Raw genomic sequence first — 14,155 nt, 5'->3', positions numbered from 1 at the left:
TCTATGATCCATTTGTTTGTTTTCCTGGCTGTCCATGGTATCCTCAAAAGTCTTCTCCAGCACCAAAGTTCAAAGACGTCAATACTTTTTCTATCTTGCTTCTTCAAAGAAGCTTTTGCATCCGTAGAGTGTCATGGGGAAAACCGTTGTCCAAACATTCTAATCTTTGATTATTTGTTTAAGCAGATTTAATTATTAAATGTAATTTGGTCAAAAAATTTGAAGAAAAATAATATTCTTGGTTATTTAGGTGGTACATGTATATATTGCAGCAGATACCATCTCAAGGGCATTTCCTTTAGTTGGAGAATGGAAAAGGATGGTGGTATTAAGATAGTGCCTGCAATCTGCAGTTTTTCTAAGTACTTACATTGAATATTAAAATTAAAACAAAAAAATGTTGTCAGGGATACTGTTTTTCATCAGTTTAAAAAGGTTTTTAATCTGTTATGCTAACCAATTAGCTTACTAGATTTAAAATCTTTACCCTTTAACCAGTTGGTTAGTTACCAGTAAAGGTAAAGTGGGCCCTCGAGTCGCTGTTGACTCCTGGGTAGAATGCAGGAGGGGTTTACCATTGCCATCTCCCACACAGTGTGATATGGTGCCTTTCAGCATCTTTCTATATCGCTGCTGCCCGATATAGGTGTTTCTCATAGTCTCGGAAACATATCTGCGAGGATTCGAACCGGCAAGACCTGGCTTGCTAGTCAAGGCATTTCCCTGCTGCATCATTAAGTAGATCACATTTAAAAATAAATAAAGGAATGTCGGGATTGTATCTATAGGGATACACAATAGATTTTCACCAAACTTGCCAGAAGGAGACCCTTACAATATCCTTGAATTTTTGACATAATCTAAACTGGTAAAAGGGAAATGTTCAGGTATGTTTGGGGTGGGCAGAAACACAGAAAGGAGAACTTGCTCTAAAATGAAAATGTTATATTTTCCTAAAATTTAGCCATAGTATGCCTTTTATCAATTAAATCTTCTATGCCAAATTTACAAATATAAATATAAAATATAAAACTCTACAATGTGTAGAATTCAAGTAATTATGGTTACTGAAAAAACCACTTTTGGCATAAAACTGCCTTTGTTACTTGGACTAGTAAATGCCATCAGTGTTATCTAATGTCAAAAATGTTTGTGTGTCTGAAGCCTTAAGAGTGTTTTATGACTAGAAAAGTGTTTATTTCAATTTCCCAAAGGCTGGTTTTGGTTGGTGTGGGTGGAGGTGGTAAGAACTTGGATCACTGAATTTTAGTGATCAGGGGATTAGCAATAAATTGGTAAATTGGTCAAACAGAATAGACATGGCATTTCAGGCTGTTCAGCAAGTTAATTTTAACTATAGAAAAATGGGCAGTACTGCAGCATAATTGTGATTCATTCTTTATACATTCAGTGGCCTATTTATCTATGTGATGGCTTTAGGTCATTGTCTGATCACATCATGTGCAAAATGTGGGTTTTGTTTTTACACTGCCTCTAGCCTGGAATAAATATTCTGTCGGGTTAGTTTCTTAATCTTTGAACAGGGCTGTGCAACTTTGGTCTGTTGTTGGATTACAGCCCCCACCATCCCCAGCCCAGAGTCAGGGATGGTGAGTTGTAGTCCAGCATCTTCAGGACAGCTGAAGTTGTGCAGCCTTGTCCTAGCAGATGGGACTTAATACTGAAGCTTAACTAAGAGCCAGTGTGGTTTAGTGGTTAGAGTGCTGGATTAGGACCAGGGAGATCCAAGTTCAAATCCCCATTCAACCATGATACTTGCTGGGTGACTCTGGGCCAGTCAGCCTAACCTACCACAGGGTTGTTGTGAGGAGAAACCTAAGTATGTAATATACCGCTCTGGGCTCCTTGGAGGAAGAGCAGGATATAAAATGTAAACAATAATAATAAATAATAATAATAAGATGTGACTGTAAGTTGTTGATGGGGTGCTTATCACCCTTTGGGATCAGCTGTGGATCTAGGAAGTACTTCTGGATCCAGCATTGCTACTTGAAAAGTATGTAGTGACTGTGGTAAAAGAGCATATCCCCTACATCTGTGCCTGCTGCATCTTCTCTTAAGAACCTTGCCACTATTATTCAGAAATGTGTAACCACTAATTCACTTCACCTTGGGCTGCCTTTCAACTGGTCCAGATAATGCAGGATGCCACTGGTGAGACTGGGCAGGGGCGGCTTGTTTATGAGGCAAGGTGAGGTAATGGCCTCAAGCACTGCCTGTGCTATGAAGTAGTGATTTCAGGCACCCCATCTTGCTTCCCATGGGTGTCACCTCACCTGCCTGCTCCCACCACTCCTGGCTTCTCTCAGCCCCACTTCCCTCTCTTTGTTTCCCTCTTTAGCATCCTGGCTCCACCCCAATACAGACCCGGGCCTTGCTCCACCTGTGGGGTCTATCCTCTTCCCTGTTGCTTGGTTGCTTTAACGTCTCATCACACTGCTGTGCCTGTTTTAAAGGACGAGGTAGACACAGCAAGCTTTTAGCATGGAGACGTAGTCTTGTTGCCACCACTTCACTAGCTCCAATAGCTCCGTCACTTCTACCTTCCACTGACAAAGTTGTGTGCTGTGCTTTTGAAAGCGTTCAACCTCTGTATCGTACTGCTGCTAATAATGAATTGTATTAGAGCTGCCAGTTGCTGCTCTTCATGTAAGAGTGAGTTTTGTTTAGAATTGCTTAGCATTTGAGCGTCCTCAAACTGCACCATAGGCTGGATATAAATATTTTAAATACAATCCATTTTGAGTCCTAAATATATCAGTATAATGCCGATGTGTTAGAACCCATCAGTGAAATAGTTAGAAAAAATATGAACTTCCTTTTGCCTAAACTGTGAGATGAAGCAATTATATAAATTCAGCAGAGAGAGAGAGAGAGAAGCTGCTTTAATATCCCATGATTAAGAGTACTATTGAAGCCAGATGTAATATGCAACTTCCATTCATTGTAAAATCATCCTAAAGCAGCTACCCCCTTAATAAAGGCACAGTTGTGTCTCTGGGCTCAGTTTTCTAAGATGTCAGATGTTTTCTAACATCTGAAAACATGTGCTGCTTATGTGGGTGGACACACACAGGCAAAGAGTGGCTTGTTTCATTTGTTTATCAACTTTGCGCACACAGTTTCTGAGGAACTACAGAGCATGATAAGGAGAACCACGTTCTCGGATCAGTTTTGTAGTATTTACTACCAGAGGCACTGTTGGGCATGGACCTGGGGGATCAGGTTTGTATGCCTGTTCTCCTAGAGGGCCCCATGATTTTCCCCAAGGGAAGAGAGGGTCCCTTTTATATTTTTATATTTCCAGAATGGCTTGGCCTAGAATTCTGAAATTTGACACAGATATAGAACAGATTAGCAGGACTCCGTGTGTTTATTTTGAAATGGATCAATCAATATGTTGATATTTTAAAAAATTTTGAAATTAAAAAAAACCTTTAAAAACTCAATCTATAGCTTGTTGGCATGGCATAAAATTACAAAAACCTCTGAAACTGAAGGCCCCCCTAACCAGTGTTCTACCCCCTGTAAACCATTCTGCGCTTTGCCTTTATAAAAAATGCAGCATCCCCCCCCCACTTTTGCCCAACCCTTTACATTTCCAGAATGGCTGTGCTTAGAGTTCTAAAATTGGGCACACATAACCCAATATACATAATTTTTATTTCAAAGAAATGGGTCAGTCCTGTGATTTCCCCCCTTCTCCAGTAAAGCTGCCAGAAAGAGTTATTTCTATCCATAGAGTACTTTAAAGTGGAACTAACTGTTAGGTCTGAATAAACTTTTTTTAAAAAAACAAAAAATGCTGTACGCAAAGAAATTGTACTATGCTCAAGTTGGCTTGTGATCCAAAAGGTCTGCATGAGAACTATGAAACAAGGGGCATATGTTGCGGTTTTTATTTTTCTTTATGAATGCATTATATGTCCAAGTTGGCTTTCTGTTTGAACTGTGGAGCAAGGGACATGTGTTGTGTCCCAGTTAGTTTGTGAATGGTCAAGCAACTATTTGAATCTATTGGGGTTCGGGTAGCCTTTCGAATGAACGAATGAATGAAATGAAATTCCACATGCACTCTGGCCCAGACCTGTGGAGTTGTGGTGAAATGTATATAAACTAAAATGATGCTTTTTTTTCGGTGTGGGGCGGAGGTAGCTCATTAGGCCCAGGGTCCCAAATTATCTAGCTGCACCTTTGTTTACTACATAGCATAAGGGACTAAAGACTAAACACACACCCAAAGGAATTTAAAACATGTCTCTGTAAAACATTCTTATTCATGGGGTTTGTGCTTTGTATATTTCCTTTTTAAGTGTTTGTGTACAAGTATGTCTAGACATTAAGGATCAGCAACTGATGACTCCTTGGTCAATTCAGGTCCCCTAAGGAATACTTTTCCTCCTGCCACCAGTTGCCAATCCAGGCAAGTGTACAGAAGGTGACAGATTGGTGACCATGGCACTTGTCAACAGTCACTTTGTGGCATTGTTGGGACTGGCTCTCCTCAAAGATGCAAGTTGAGGGTAGTAAATCTTACTGTAGTTGATCTTGCTCTTGCAGTAAACCACAATGGCTGTAGTAAAGCAAATTTAAGCAAAGTGTGCTCAGTTTATTCTAAATATTGACTCTGTTTTGTGGTTCTTCAGACTATCTCCACCTCTGATTATTGTTACAGTAAGAGGTGTGTGATTAATTTCAATGCATGAGTGGAGAAAGCGGGAGGAGGGACTGCCTTACTGTGCTGCATCCCAAGCCCTCAAATAAGATGAACTACAAAGCATGCACTTTGTGTGTGTTTTAACAGCCCTCGAAGGAGGCTTTGTTTAGCTTAACTGATGCTTAGCATAGACAGGGTTACGCTGCACCTTAGAAGCAAATGGAATCTTCTTCATTTACATGGTCCTTGCAGGACTTTATTTGATTGATTGATTGATTGATTGATTGATTGATTGATTGATTGATTTCTATACCACCTTTCCAAAAATGGCTCAGGGCAGTTTACACAGAGAAATAATAAATAAATAAGATGGATCCCTGTCCCCAAAGGGCTCACAATCTAAAAAGAAACATAAGACAGGCACCAGTCACTGGAGGTACTGTGCTGGGGGTGAATAGGGCCAGTTACTCTCCCCCTGCTAAATAAAGAGAATCACCACATTAAAAGGTACCTCTTTGCCCAGCTAGCAGGGGTATATTGTACCACGTCTAGCAAGCATGAAGCATAACAGCTTTTAGGACATCCAAAGTTACGAAGAAACAGAGTTATGTTCACAGTAGTACTTGGCAATTAAACGTTTTACTTAATCACTTTTAGGAAACAGTTCTGTATGTGCCCAGAGTAGAATTAGGCTTTACTCACCAGCTGAATGTTTTGACTAAGGGGTCTCACTCGGGTTCCTCATATTGCCTCTCTAAACTGGGCTTTAGAAATGGGTCTGAATTTTGCCATTGGTTCCTGTTCTGCCCCTGCCTACCAGGATCATAATCCATTAGACTGTTTGCATTTTTCATCTGAGAGGATAAAACACACAAAATATGATCACACCCAGAAAGCTTTTAACCCTGTACTGCCAAACAACCAAGCTGCTTGTAAAACCAGAGTGGCTTGCCTACGCAGCAGTGAGTTGCTGCTGTGAAAAGTTAAGGACCAGTGCATGCAAACTTTTCTTCCATGCGGGGTGGGGGACAAATTTCCACCATTTAGTTCAGTGATCCTCAATGTTTTTTCAAGCAATAACAACAAATATTAATATACCGCTTTTCAACAAAAGTTTCTAAAGCAGTTTACATAGAGAAATAAGAAATAAATAAGATGGCTCCCTGTCCCCAAAGGGCTCACAGTCTAAAAAGAAATACAATATAGACACCAGCAACAGTCACTGGAGGTACTGTGCTGGGGATGGATAGGGCCAGTTACTCTCCCCCTGCTCAATAAAGAGAATCCCCACGTTAAAAAGGTGCCTCTTTGCCCAGTTAGCAGGAGCCACTTTGGTGAAAAGTCTTCAATGTGAGAACTGTTTCCCACTGTGCTGACCTCCACATAGTACTGTGTTCTTCTCAGTGCTGGGAGTACCCTTTAGGAGAGATGAAGCCTTCTCATAAGAGCTCTGCAGAAAAAGCACAGGAAAGGACTACACTTCCCAGCAATCCGTGCATGCTTCCCAAGAAACTGCACAGGCTCCAGAGGGAACAGTCACCTCCACAGGGTACCAGAGGTCTGTGCAGAGTATCCAGCTTCGGCCAAAGCTGCACACGTGACCATTAAATAATTGGTGAAAGAGCCTCACTTAGGTTTGATGGCAGCCACCGCTGGATCCTGGGCCTTACAGTGAAGAACACTGATTTAGTTCTGTAAGTCTTCAGCAAATCGACTGTGTCTTCTGTTCCATTCTGTCTGGCTTTCTCCTCCACCCCCACTTCTCAACAGAAGATCCTAAAAGTTTTGGTCTGCACAGGGCAGCTCATTCCTCTGAGTGGGTGTGGCTGTGTGTGCACATGCACACACTAATTTAAGGTAAGCTGTGCACAGAAAACTGTTGTTCATTGAACCACTTACATTTCTGTTTGCATTCTAAAACACCGTCTGTTACATTTCAATTTGTACCTCATCTTCTGTAAATAGGCTTTCTTCCATTTTTGTTGAAAGTTCCCTTCATAGTGCAAAACAATTTTCTGCCTAGGTTCAGAAACTGGCCAATTATTCCTAATGGAGCAGCTGCCTCTCTCACCACTACCTCATCAGCAGAATTGCAGTATAGTTACATAGGCCTTCTACCGAGTCAGACCATTGGTCCATCTAGCTCAGTGCTGTCTAGCTTAGTATGCAGCAGTGTCTCCAAGGTTACAGGCAGGAGTCTCTCTCGGCCCTGTCTTGAAGGTGCCAGAGAGAGAACTTGGAACCTTCTACATGCAAGTATATAGGAGCTCTTCTCAGAGTGGGCCCATCCTCTGAGGGGAATATCTTACAGTGCTCATACACTGAGTCTTCCACTCAAATACAAACCAGGGTGGACCCTGCTTAGCAAAGATGACAATCAATGCTTGCTACCACAAGACCAGGTCTCCTCCTCAAGTTCAGGGCTTCATTTGTGCTACAGTCTCTGCAATTGACAAATGCATACAAACTATGTGTACTTCTTGTCTTTTACTTTAGTCCACTTTTAGGAGAGAGATTACTTCCTCTGCCCCACCCGCCCCCCAAAACACCACAAGCAAAACCCCAGAAGTTCTTTGAACTCCTCCACAACTGCTTATTTGAATTCTGGTCAATTTTTATTTTTTATTTGACTTGTTTACTTTTTTCCTTTTAATTTGTTCATTTTCCAGAGCAGACTATTGAAGGTGGGGGGGTGGGAGCTTAAAGAATGCTGCTTATAGAACTGTCCCATCCTGACCTCAAATGCCATGTTACATTCTGAAAAGGCTTTGCCTGTGCATGTTAGGTAGGACAGATTCCTGTTTCATCTGCTGGCGAGTTTTTACAGTTTCCATTTATGTCTTTATAAAACTGCAGTCCAAAACAAACACAAACGGAGCTCTCTCTTCTTCTTTTTTAAACTCATGCTTTTAATGATGTCATGATGCTGTGTTTCATTCTCAAATTAGAAGGAGGACTAATACGTTCTCTGTCTGGGGAGGAGCTGCTGAGTAACTTAGTGATTCATTGGTTTCTGTATTGAGCCAAGACTTTGACTTCGTTTTACAGTACTCTGAGAGTGAGCCAGTGTGTGGACTAGCTTTCTGCCCAGCTATTGAAGGCATGTTGCTCCTTTGTTCAAGTCATGCATTGGGAACAGCTTTTGCGCCTCAGAAAAGCCAAGGTAGGCTAGAGAAAGGAGAAATGTAAATAATAAAAAGAAAGAATATATGCCTTTTTTGCTATAAAAGTAAGGGTTGGAAAACCAGGAAAAATAAGTATACAAGTGTTTAAAGAACTTACTGTTAAGTCTGGCACATCTGTTGATAGCTAAGTTTCATTTTCACATTACTGTTTCTGGTGGAGATTAGTTTTAAGGCTTGCATTCATCTTGTATTTTGGGAGAGTGTTCAATATCTCTAGTTTTGGAATCTTTTCTTTCATGATAAATTGATGCCAATTTTGGCTATGATCTGTTAGGTTAGATAAAGTGAAGACTGGAAAATGTCCAGAAACTTTTGATCTTGTCTTGACATTGATACCTTACACTTTTTAAATTTTATTTATTGCTTATTTTAATTTTATTTATTTTAAATGAGTTCTTCCTTCTGCTCCCCATCTGTTCAGCCACTTGTACCATGCATCCTTCCTGTTTGGAGGAACAGAACCCCCACTCTGAATAGGTGCTCCACTTTTATTGTTCTGGGGATCTCGGTGACTGTACATGGAGGAGAAATACTAATGACCATATTATTATGCTCATAACTATTTCCACACTTAAAATAGATTGGTATTTATCTCATAGGTTTATTAGATGTGTAAGCAAGTTATTCTTTTTGTTTGTAATAGAAGACTTTTGAAAGTACCTTGTTATGTATTATCTTACATGGTTTCTCCTTACTCCTTTGCCTTTTGTCTATTGAAACTGTCCATGGAATATAGCACAGCTGGTTGAAGTTTCTTGACTGCACCCCTCTAGGTCCTCCAAAAAGTAGAGAAGCTTTAAAGTAGTGGCAAGAATACTCTTGAGTGAGAATGTCACCTTAATATTGGAAGCAGGAAAGGTTTCATTGTGTTAAGTCTGCTTCCAGTTTTCGACTGTTTCCTGCTGCTGGTTTTTTGTTGTTACTTGGATCATTTTTATTTCTTTAACTTCAGTGTAAGCAATCCCATTTAGGGGTGAAAGGCAGTATAAAAATTAAGTCTGTATTCATCATAAAATTGCCAGTTTATAAAAGCAGATTTTTTCACTTAAAGGGAACCAAATTGGTGCTGCTTTCCCTTTTGCATGGTCAGAGCTCTCTTTAAAATTTGCTTTTTTATTTCTTTCTCCAGATCGAACGGTTAGATGTAAGCAGCCTTGCACAAACATCCAGTGCAGTAGCCTCAAGCATAGACTGCAGCATCAACGCAGACTCTGTTGATGGAACTCCAGATCCTCAGCGCACAAAGGTGGCCATCACCCACCTCCAGCAAAAGATCTTGAAGCTGACAGAGCAAATCAAAATAGAGCAAACGGCTCGGGATGACAATGTAGCAGAGTACCTGAAATTAGCCAACAATGCTGACAAGCAGCAGAGCGCCCGCATCAAGCAAGTGTTCGAGAAGAAGAATCAAAAGTCAGCCCAGACCATTCTACAGTTGCAGAAAAAGCTCGAACACTACCATCGGAAACTGCGAGAGATTGAACAGAATGGCATCCCTCGGCAGCCAAAAGATGTTTTGAGGGATATGCACCAGGGGCTGAAGGATGTGGGGGCAAAGGTCACTGGCTTCAGCGAAGGGGTCGTAGACAGTGTTAAGGGTGGGCTTTCCAGTTTCTCCCAGGCAACACATTCAGCAGCAGGGGCTGTTGTTTCTAAACCCCGGGAGATTGCCTCACTCATTAGGAACAAGTTTGGGAGTGCAGACAATATTGCTGGTCTGAAGGACTCTTTGGAAGACGGTCAGGAGGATGGGACGGGAGGAAAGCCTTTAGGCGTACATAACTTTCAGTCAAGCCCCAAATATGGCAGCGAGGAAGACTGCTCCAGTGCCACATCAGGCTCTGTGGGGGCTAATAGCACCACAGGGATCGCTTTGGGAGCACCAAGCTCCAAAACAAATACGATGGAAATGCCAAGCTCAGGGTTTGATGCGATACTACATGAGATTCAAGAGATCCGAGAGAATCAAGTGCGACTGGAGGAATCCTTTGAGAACCTTAAGGTTCACTACCAGAGGGATTATTCCTTGATAATGCAGGCTCTGCAAGAAGAAAGATACCGGTGAGCATTTAGCAGTTCAATCTTTCATTTTTACTGGTAGTGTTAGGGGACTTCTGGAGCCACCTGGATGTATGCACCCAGCACTGGCAATTTTGAGCATATTAGGTAGCATCTAGGCCTGTGCACAAATGGAAAAGTTGGTATTGGGTATGACTCGATCTGGTCTGATTCAGCAAATGTTGGTTCTGGGTCCTTTTGGACTCTTTTGAAAGGGTCAGGATTGGAGTTGGAGAAAGCTAGAAAATGTTTTTAAAGTAGCCACCAGAGTGTCTCGGGGGAAGTGAAATAACAAAATGTAAGAGGAAATGATGCAACTCTAGAGAATCTTGAGAGAAACCTGGAAATTGGCTGACAGCGGCCATTTATGAGTGAAAAACAGGCTGAAAACGTTTTAAAAGGTTCTTAAAATTAGAATTATGTTCAGGCAGAGAGGGCATAAGATGGGTTTTTTCTCCCCCAGCTGTGATCACTGGGTGGGGCAGGGGGGAGAGTAGACCTCACCGCCATTTGGAACTCTCAAGAAAGAGAGTTTTTTTTAAAGAAAAGGTTCAGAGAAGTCCAATCCAAATTGGGCTTGCCTTGTTCGGGTTTGGACTCTCTCTGAACCTCTCTGATTTTGGTAAAATTGAACACAGTCTGATTTTACCTATCCAATTTTACACAGGCCTAGTGCAGCTTAAACACCCCCTGCCCCCTGCAATGTCCTCTGATTCCTTCTCTTTCTATTGTTCTTCATCTCTGTTTGGTTGCTATCTGTGACAGAAATTCCTTTCTCAGTGCCTATCTCAATTTTTCAAAGCTAAATATCCCTGTGTACTGTGTCCCAATCAATCCCATCCACCTGATTTCATTGGGCAAGGGGTTTTTAAGCACCATCTGTTCTAATGATCTTCATAGATTGGGATCAGAGAGGGATCGTACACAGAAGGCTCTTTGTGCAAGGCCATGTAGAGCTTTGAAAGTCAAAAACAGCACTTGCATTGGGCCTGGAAACTGTCTGGCAGCCATTGCAATAGCTGTAATGCTGCTCTTTTTTCTTTTTCTTTTTCTTTCAACTTCCATCACAACGTGAGCGACAGCGTTCTATACTAAAGTCGTAGCTGTACCTCTAAAGCCGTAGTTCCTAACATGGAGTCTGCCAGATGTTGCTGAACTACAACTCCCAGCATCCCCAGCCATTGTGGCTGAGGATATTGGGAGTTGCAGTTGAGCAACGTCTAGAGCAGGGATTCTGAACGTTGGGTCCCCAGATGTTATTGGACTTCAACTCCCATAATTCCCAACTAAAGGCCACTAGGGCTGGGGATTATGGGAGTTGAAGTCCAATAACATCTGGAGACCCAACGTTGAGAATCCCTGGTCTAGAGGACCCCACATTAAGAACCACTGCTGTAAAGGTTTGCCCTAGCTCCAGGCACTTCAAACCAAACTTACAGAACACTTGGTCTTGTACCTCCATTCTCCCTCCATACTGAAACCAAGATAACTCTAAAACAGTATAATCTTAACACACTTGCTCAGCTTCACTCAGGCCAAGCATGTGGTGACCTTTCTCATATTTCGGCAAAATCATTTTGGAAGTACCATGCATTTAGAGTTCAGCATAGCCCTATTTAGGGCCTACTTAGGGCAGCTTTTCCTTGGATACCAGCTCCCTTATGGCAGCAGTAATGCATTTTGGCTTCTTCTGTGGGTAAAGCAAGGAGAATGGGTAAAGAATGGGTAAAGCAAGGAGAGTGTAAATTGTGGAGTCCTCTTTATTGTGGTTGTCGCCAAGGGCATAGCTGCAATTGAACAAGGGGGCAAATGTCTCTGGGCCCCTTAGAGAGGCAGAAGCAGTGGCTGAGTGACAGCTTGCTCTTTGCTCCCCTGCTTGTGCCTCTCTGAAGGAGGGGGCAGGGGCCCATCTTCACTTTTTGTCCCAGGGCCCACTCCAACCTTGCTATACCTCTGGTTGTTGCTGTGAGATTGGCCCAGTGGCATGTAATCTGATCTGACAGTCTGCTGTACATTAAAAACATTAGAATACCATAATCCTTAAAGAATCTAGACAGAGATGTTTAACAGTTTGCATAAACTAGACTGTGGCCAAAATGGCAGCCTTGGGATTGAGAAAGGCTTGGCAATATTTCAGTCTGAAGGTACTTTGGGGTTCAAGAATTTGAATGGATGAGGAAAGTCACTTGGTGGCAGGCACAATATTATTGATATTGTGATCAGCATTGTCCAAAGAGTCATCTTTCATCCGCATCCCCTTGCAGCCGCAGCAGCACCCCTGAGGCCTTGGATGCAGTAATCTGCCCACGGGGTTCGGTTCAAGCTGGGCCCAGTCTGTCTCAAGGGCAAAGCCTCAGACCAGGCCATCTCGATGGCAAACCGGCTCGAAGTCGAGCCAGTTCACACACAGCCAGTACACTCTCCTGTATTCTCTTAAAACCAGCTTTAAGGAACATTGGTATTCTGTCAGAAAGGTGAAAATAATGTCATGAATTGGGAACTCTGAACAAAGTCCATTCTCTTATAATGGCTTGGAAGTGGCCTCTTGTACATCCAGAAAACATAATTTTATGTTGTGAATAGGCATATAAATATTGTCTTGACAGAGCATTCTTAATTAACACACGTTTTACTTGTAAAATATAGATTAAGGTGGTGGTTTTTCTTTTAAGCTGTATCTAGAATTGAGAGAAAGGAGAGCAGCCTCTCCATAGAGGAGATGAAATGGTTTTCTGTGCTCATTGGCCATGGTGGAGGGAAGAGTGTGTCTCAGCCACTAGAAACTTGCATTCTGAAACTTTTGGATTCTGAATCTTTGTCACAAAAATTGCATGGATATGAAGCTACCTAATACCAATTCAGATCACTGGACTCTCTAGCCCAGTCCTGTTTATTCCTGGCAGAGGCTTTGAATCTCAGGTCTGTCTGAGTCCTGCTATCTAAAATGCTTTTAACTGGAAATGCTGCAGATTGAAGCTGCCACTTTCTGCTTGCAAAATATGTTCTCTTCCTTTGAATTATGGCCCCGTCTTTAGGGGAAAAACTAGAAAGTCATGATGATCCACCTCTGGTGGGGAGAATTCTCTCTCAGAATTTTGAAGTGCTCAAATCCACTTGGTTGTGGGGCAATCTATGCTCCCAATTTATTAACCTGGTTTAAATATATCTCACCACCCCAAAGGACCCCCAGAATAAGTTCATAAGGATGCTGAGAATTGCATTAAGTCACTAGCCCCAGCTCACACAACCACTACTATCTGTGTCCATTTTAAATCATCTTTTTATAAGTCCTTAGCTCTCCTCAAGCCCCTGTGAAAGGAGTGAATCAATGCCAGCACATAAGGCAATTTGCTGAACTCTATTATTATATTATTATTATTATTATTATTATTATTATTATTATTAATCACATTTATATCTCGCTCTTCCTTCAAGGAGCCCAGAGCGATGTACTACATACTTGAGTTTCTCTTTCACAACAACCCTGTGAAGTAGGTTAAGCTGAGAGAGAAGTGACTGGCCCAGAGTCACCCAGCTAGTTTCATGGCTGAATGGGGATTTGAACTCGGGTCTCCCCGGTCCTAGTCCAGTACTCTAACCACTACACCACGCTGGCTCCCATATTTATATACATAGTTCTATGTATAGAACTCTATACATAGAACTATTGTATTTACCTGAATCCCCTAGTTTTCCCCCCAAAAACGTTATGATATTATAAATCAGAAGGGCATCTTAAATTCAGAGTCCTGCTCCTTTGGCGTAAATGCAGGTATCTGTTATATAACAGGTACCTGTTATATACAGGTACCTGTATATAACAGGTATAACCTGCATTTAACCTGCATTTAACCTCTACTTTTTAAGGCGATCATTTTTTATTCAGGTAGATTCAGTAGTACTAAAGTTGGGAGCTCAAGCAAATCTCCTGGCTTCAGTCCTGTGCTTGGAGAATGACCTAAATAAAATATACCCATAAGTTTCCCCTTTCCTGAATTTCCATTTAATTTCCTTTCCTTAATGAGAGTGGTTGGCCTCTGGCTTTATTTGTCATTCCCTGAGGCTATTCACATGGGCAACCCAGCCCGGGCTTGGCTGCCCATGTGCACCACCAGGATTGAGCCCAGTTGCAGTGCTGCCTTGGCCCCAAGCCTGAGAATTCACCCCAGGCTTTAACCTGTGTTTAAGGATGCACGCACACCTTTAACCCCATGATCAGGATCGTGTGTGCGTG

The 14,155-nt window shown here is 42.0% G+C and overlaps 1 protein-coding gene across 9 annotated transcripts in view; it reads left to right on the top strand.

Moving 5' to 3' along the window:
* Window positions 1–14,155, top strand: part of TMCC1 (transmembrane and coiled-coil domain family 1) — a 185,936-nt gene that overhangs the window by 153,213 nt on the left and 18,568 nt on the right. For 6 of the 9 annotated variants that reach the window (XM_053298243.1, XM_053298245.1, XM_053298244.1 and 3 more), the window contains one exon: window positions 8,993–9,924. In XM_053298243.1, the coding sequence (XP_053154218.1) occupies window positions 8,993–9,924 (932 nt within the window). Of the gene's footprint in view, window positions 1–7,726; window positions 7,842–8,992; window positions 9,925–14,155 lie in introns of all 9 variants that reach the window. The other 3 variants (XM_053298247.1, XM_053298248.1, XM_053298250.1) reach the window with 1 other exon arrangement.

The sequence above is a fragment of the Hemicordylus capensis genome, chromosome 2 (assembly GCF_027244095.1).
Source record: "Hemicordylus capensis ecotype Gifberg chromosome 2, rHemCap1.1.pri, whole genome shotgun sequence".
Lineage (NCBI taxonomy): Eukaryota > Metazoa > Chordata > Lepidosauria > Squamata > Cordylidae > Hemicordylus > Hemicordylus capensis.
The sequence above is the reverse complement of the archived record's forward strand: the minus strand, read 5'-3'. Positions and strand labels throughout refer to the sequence as shown.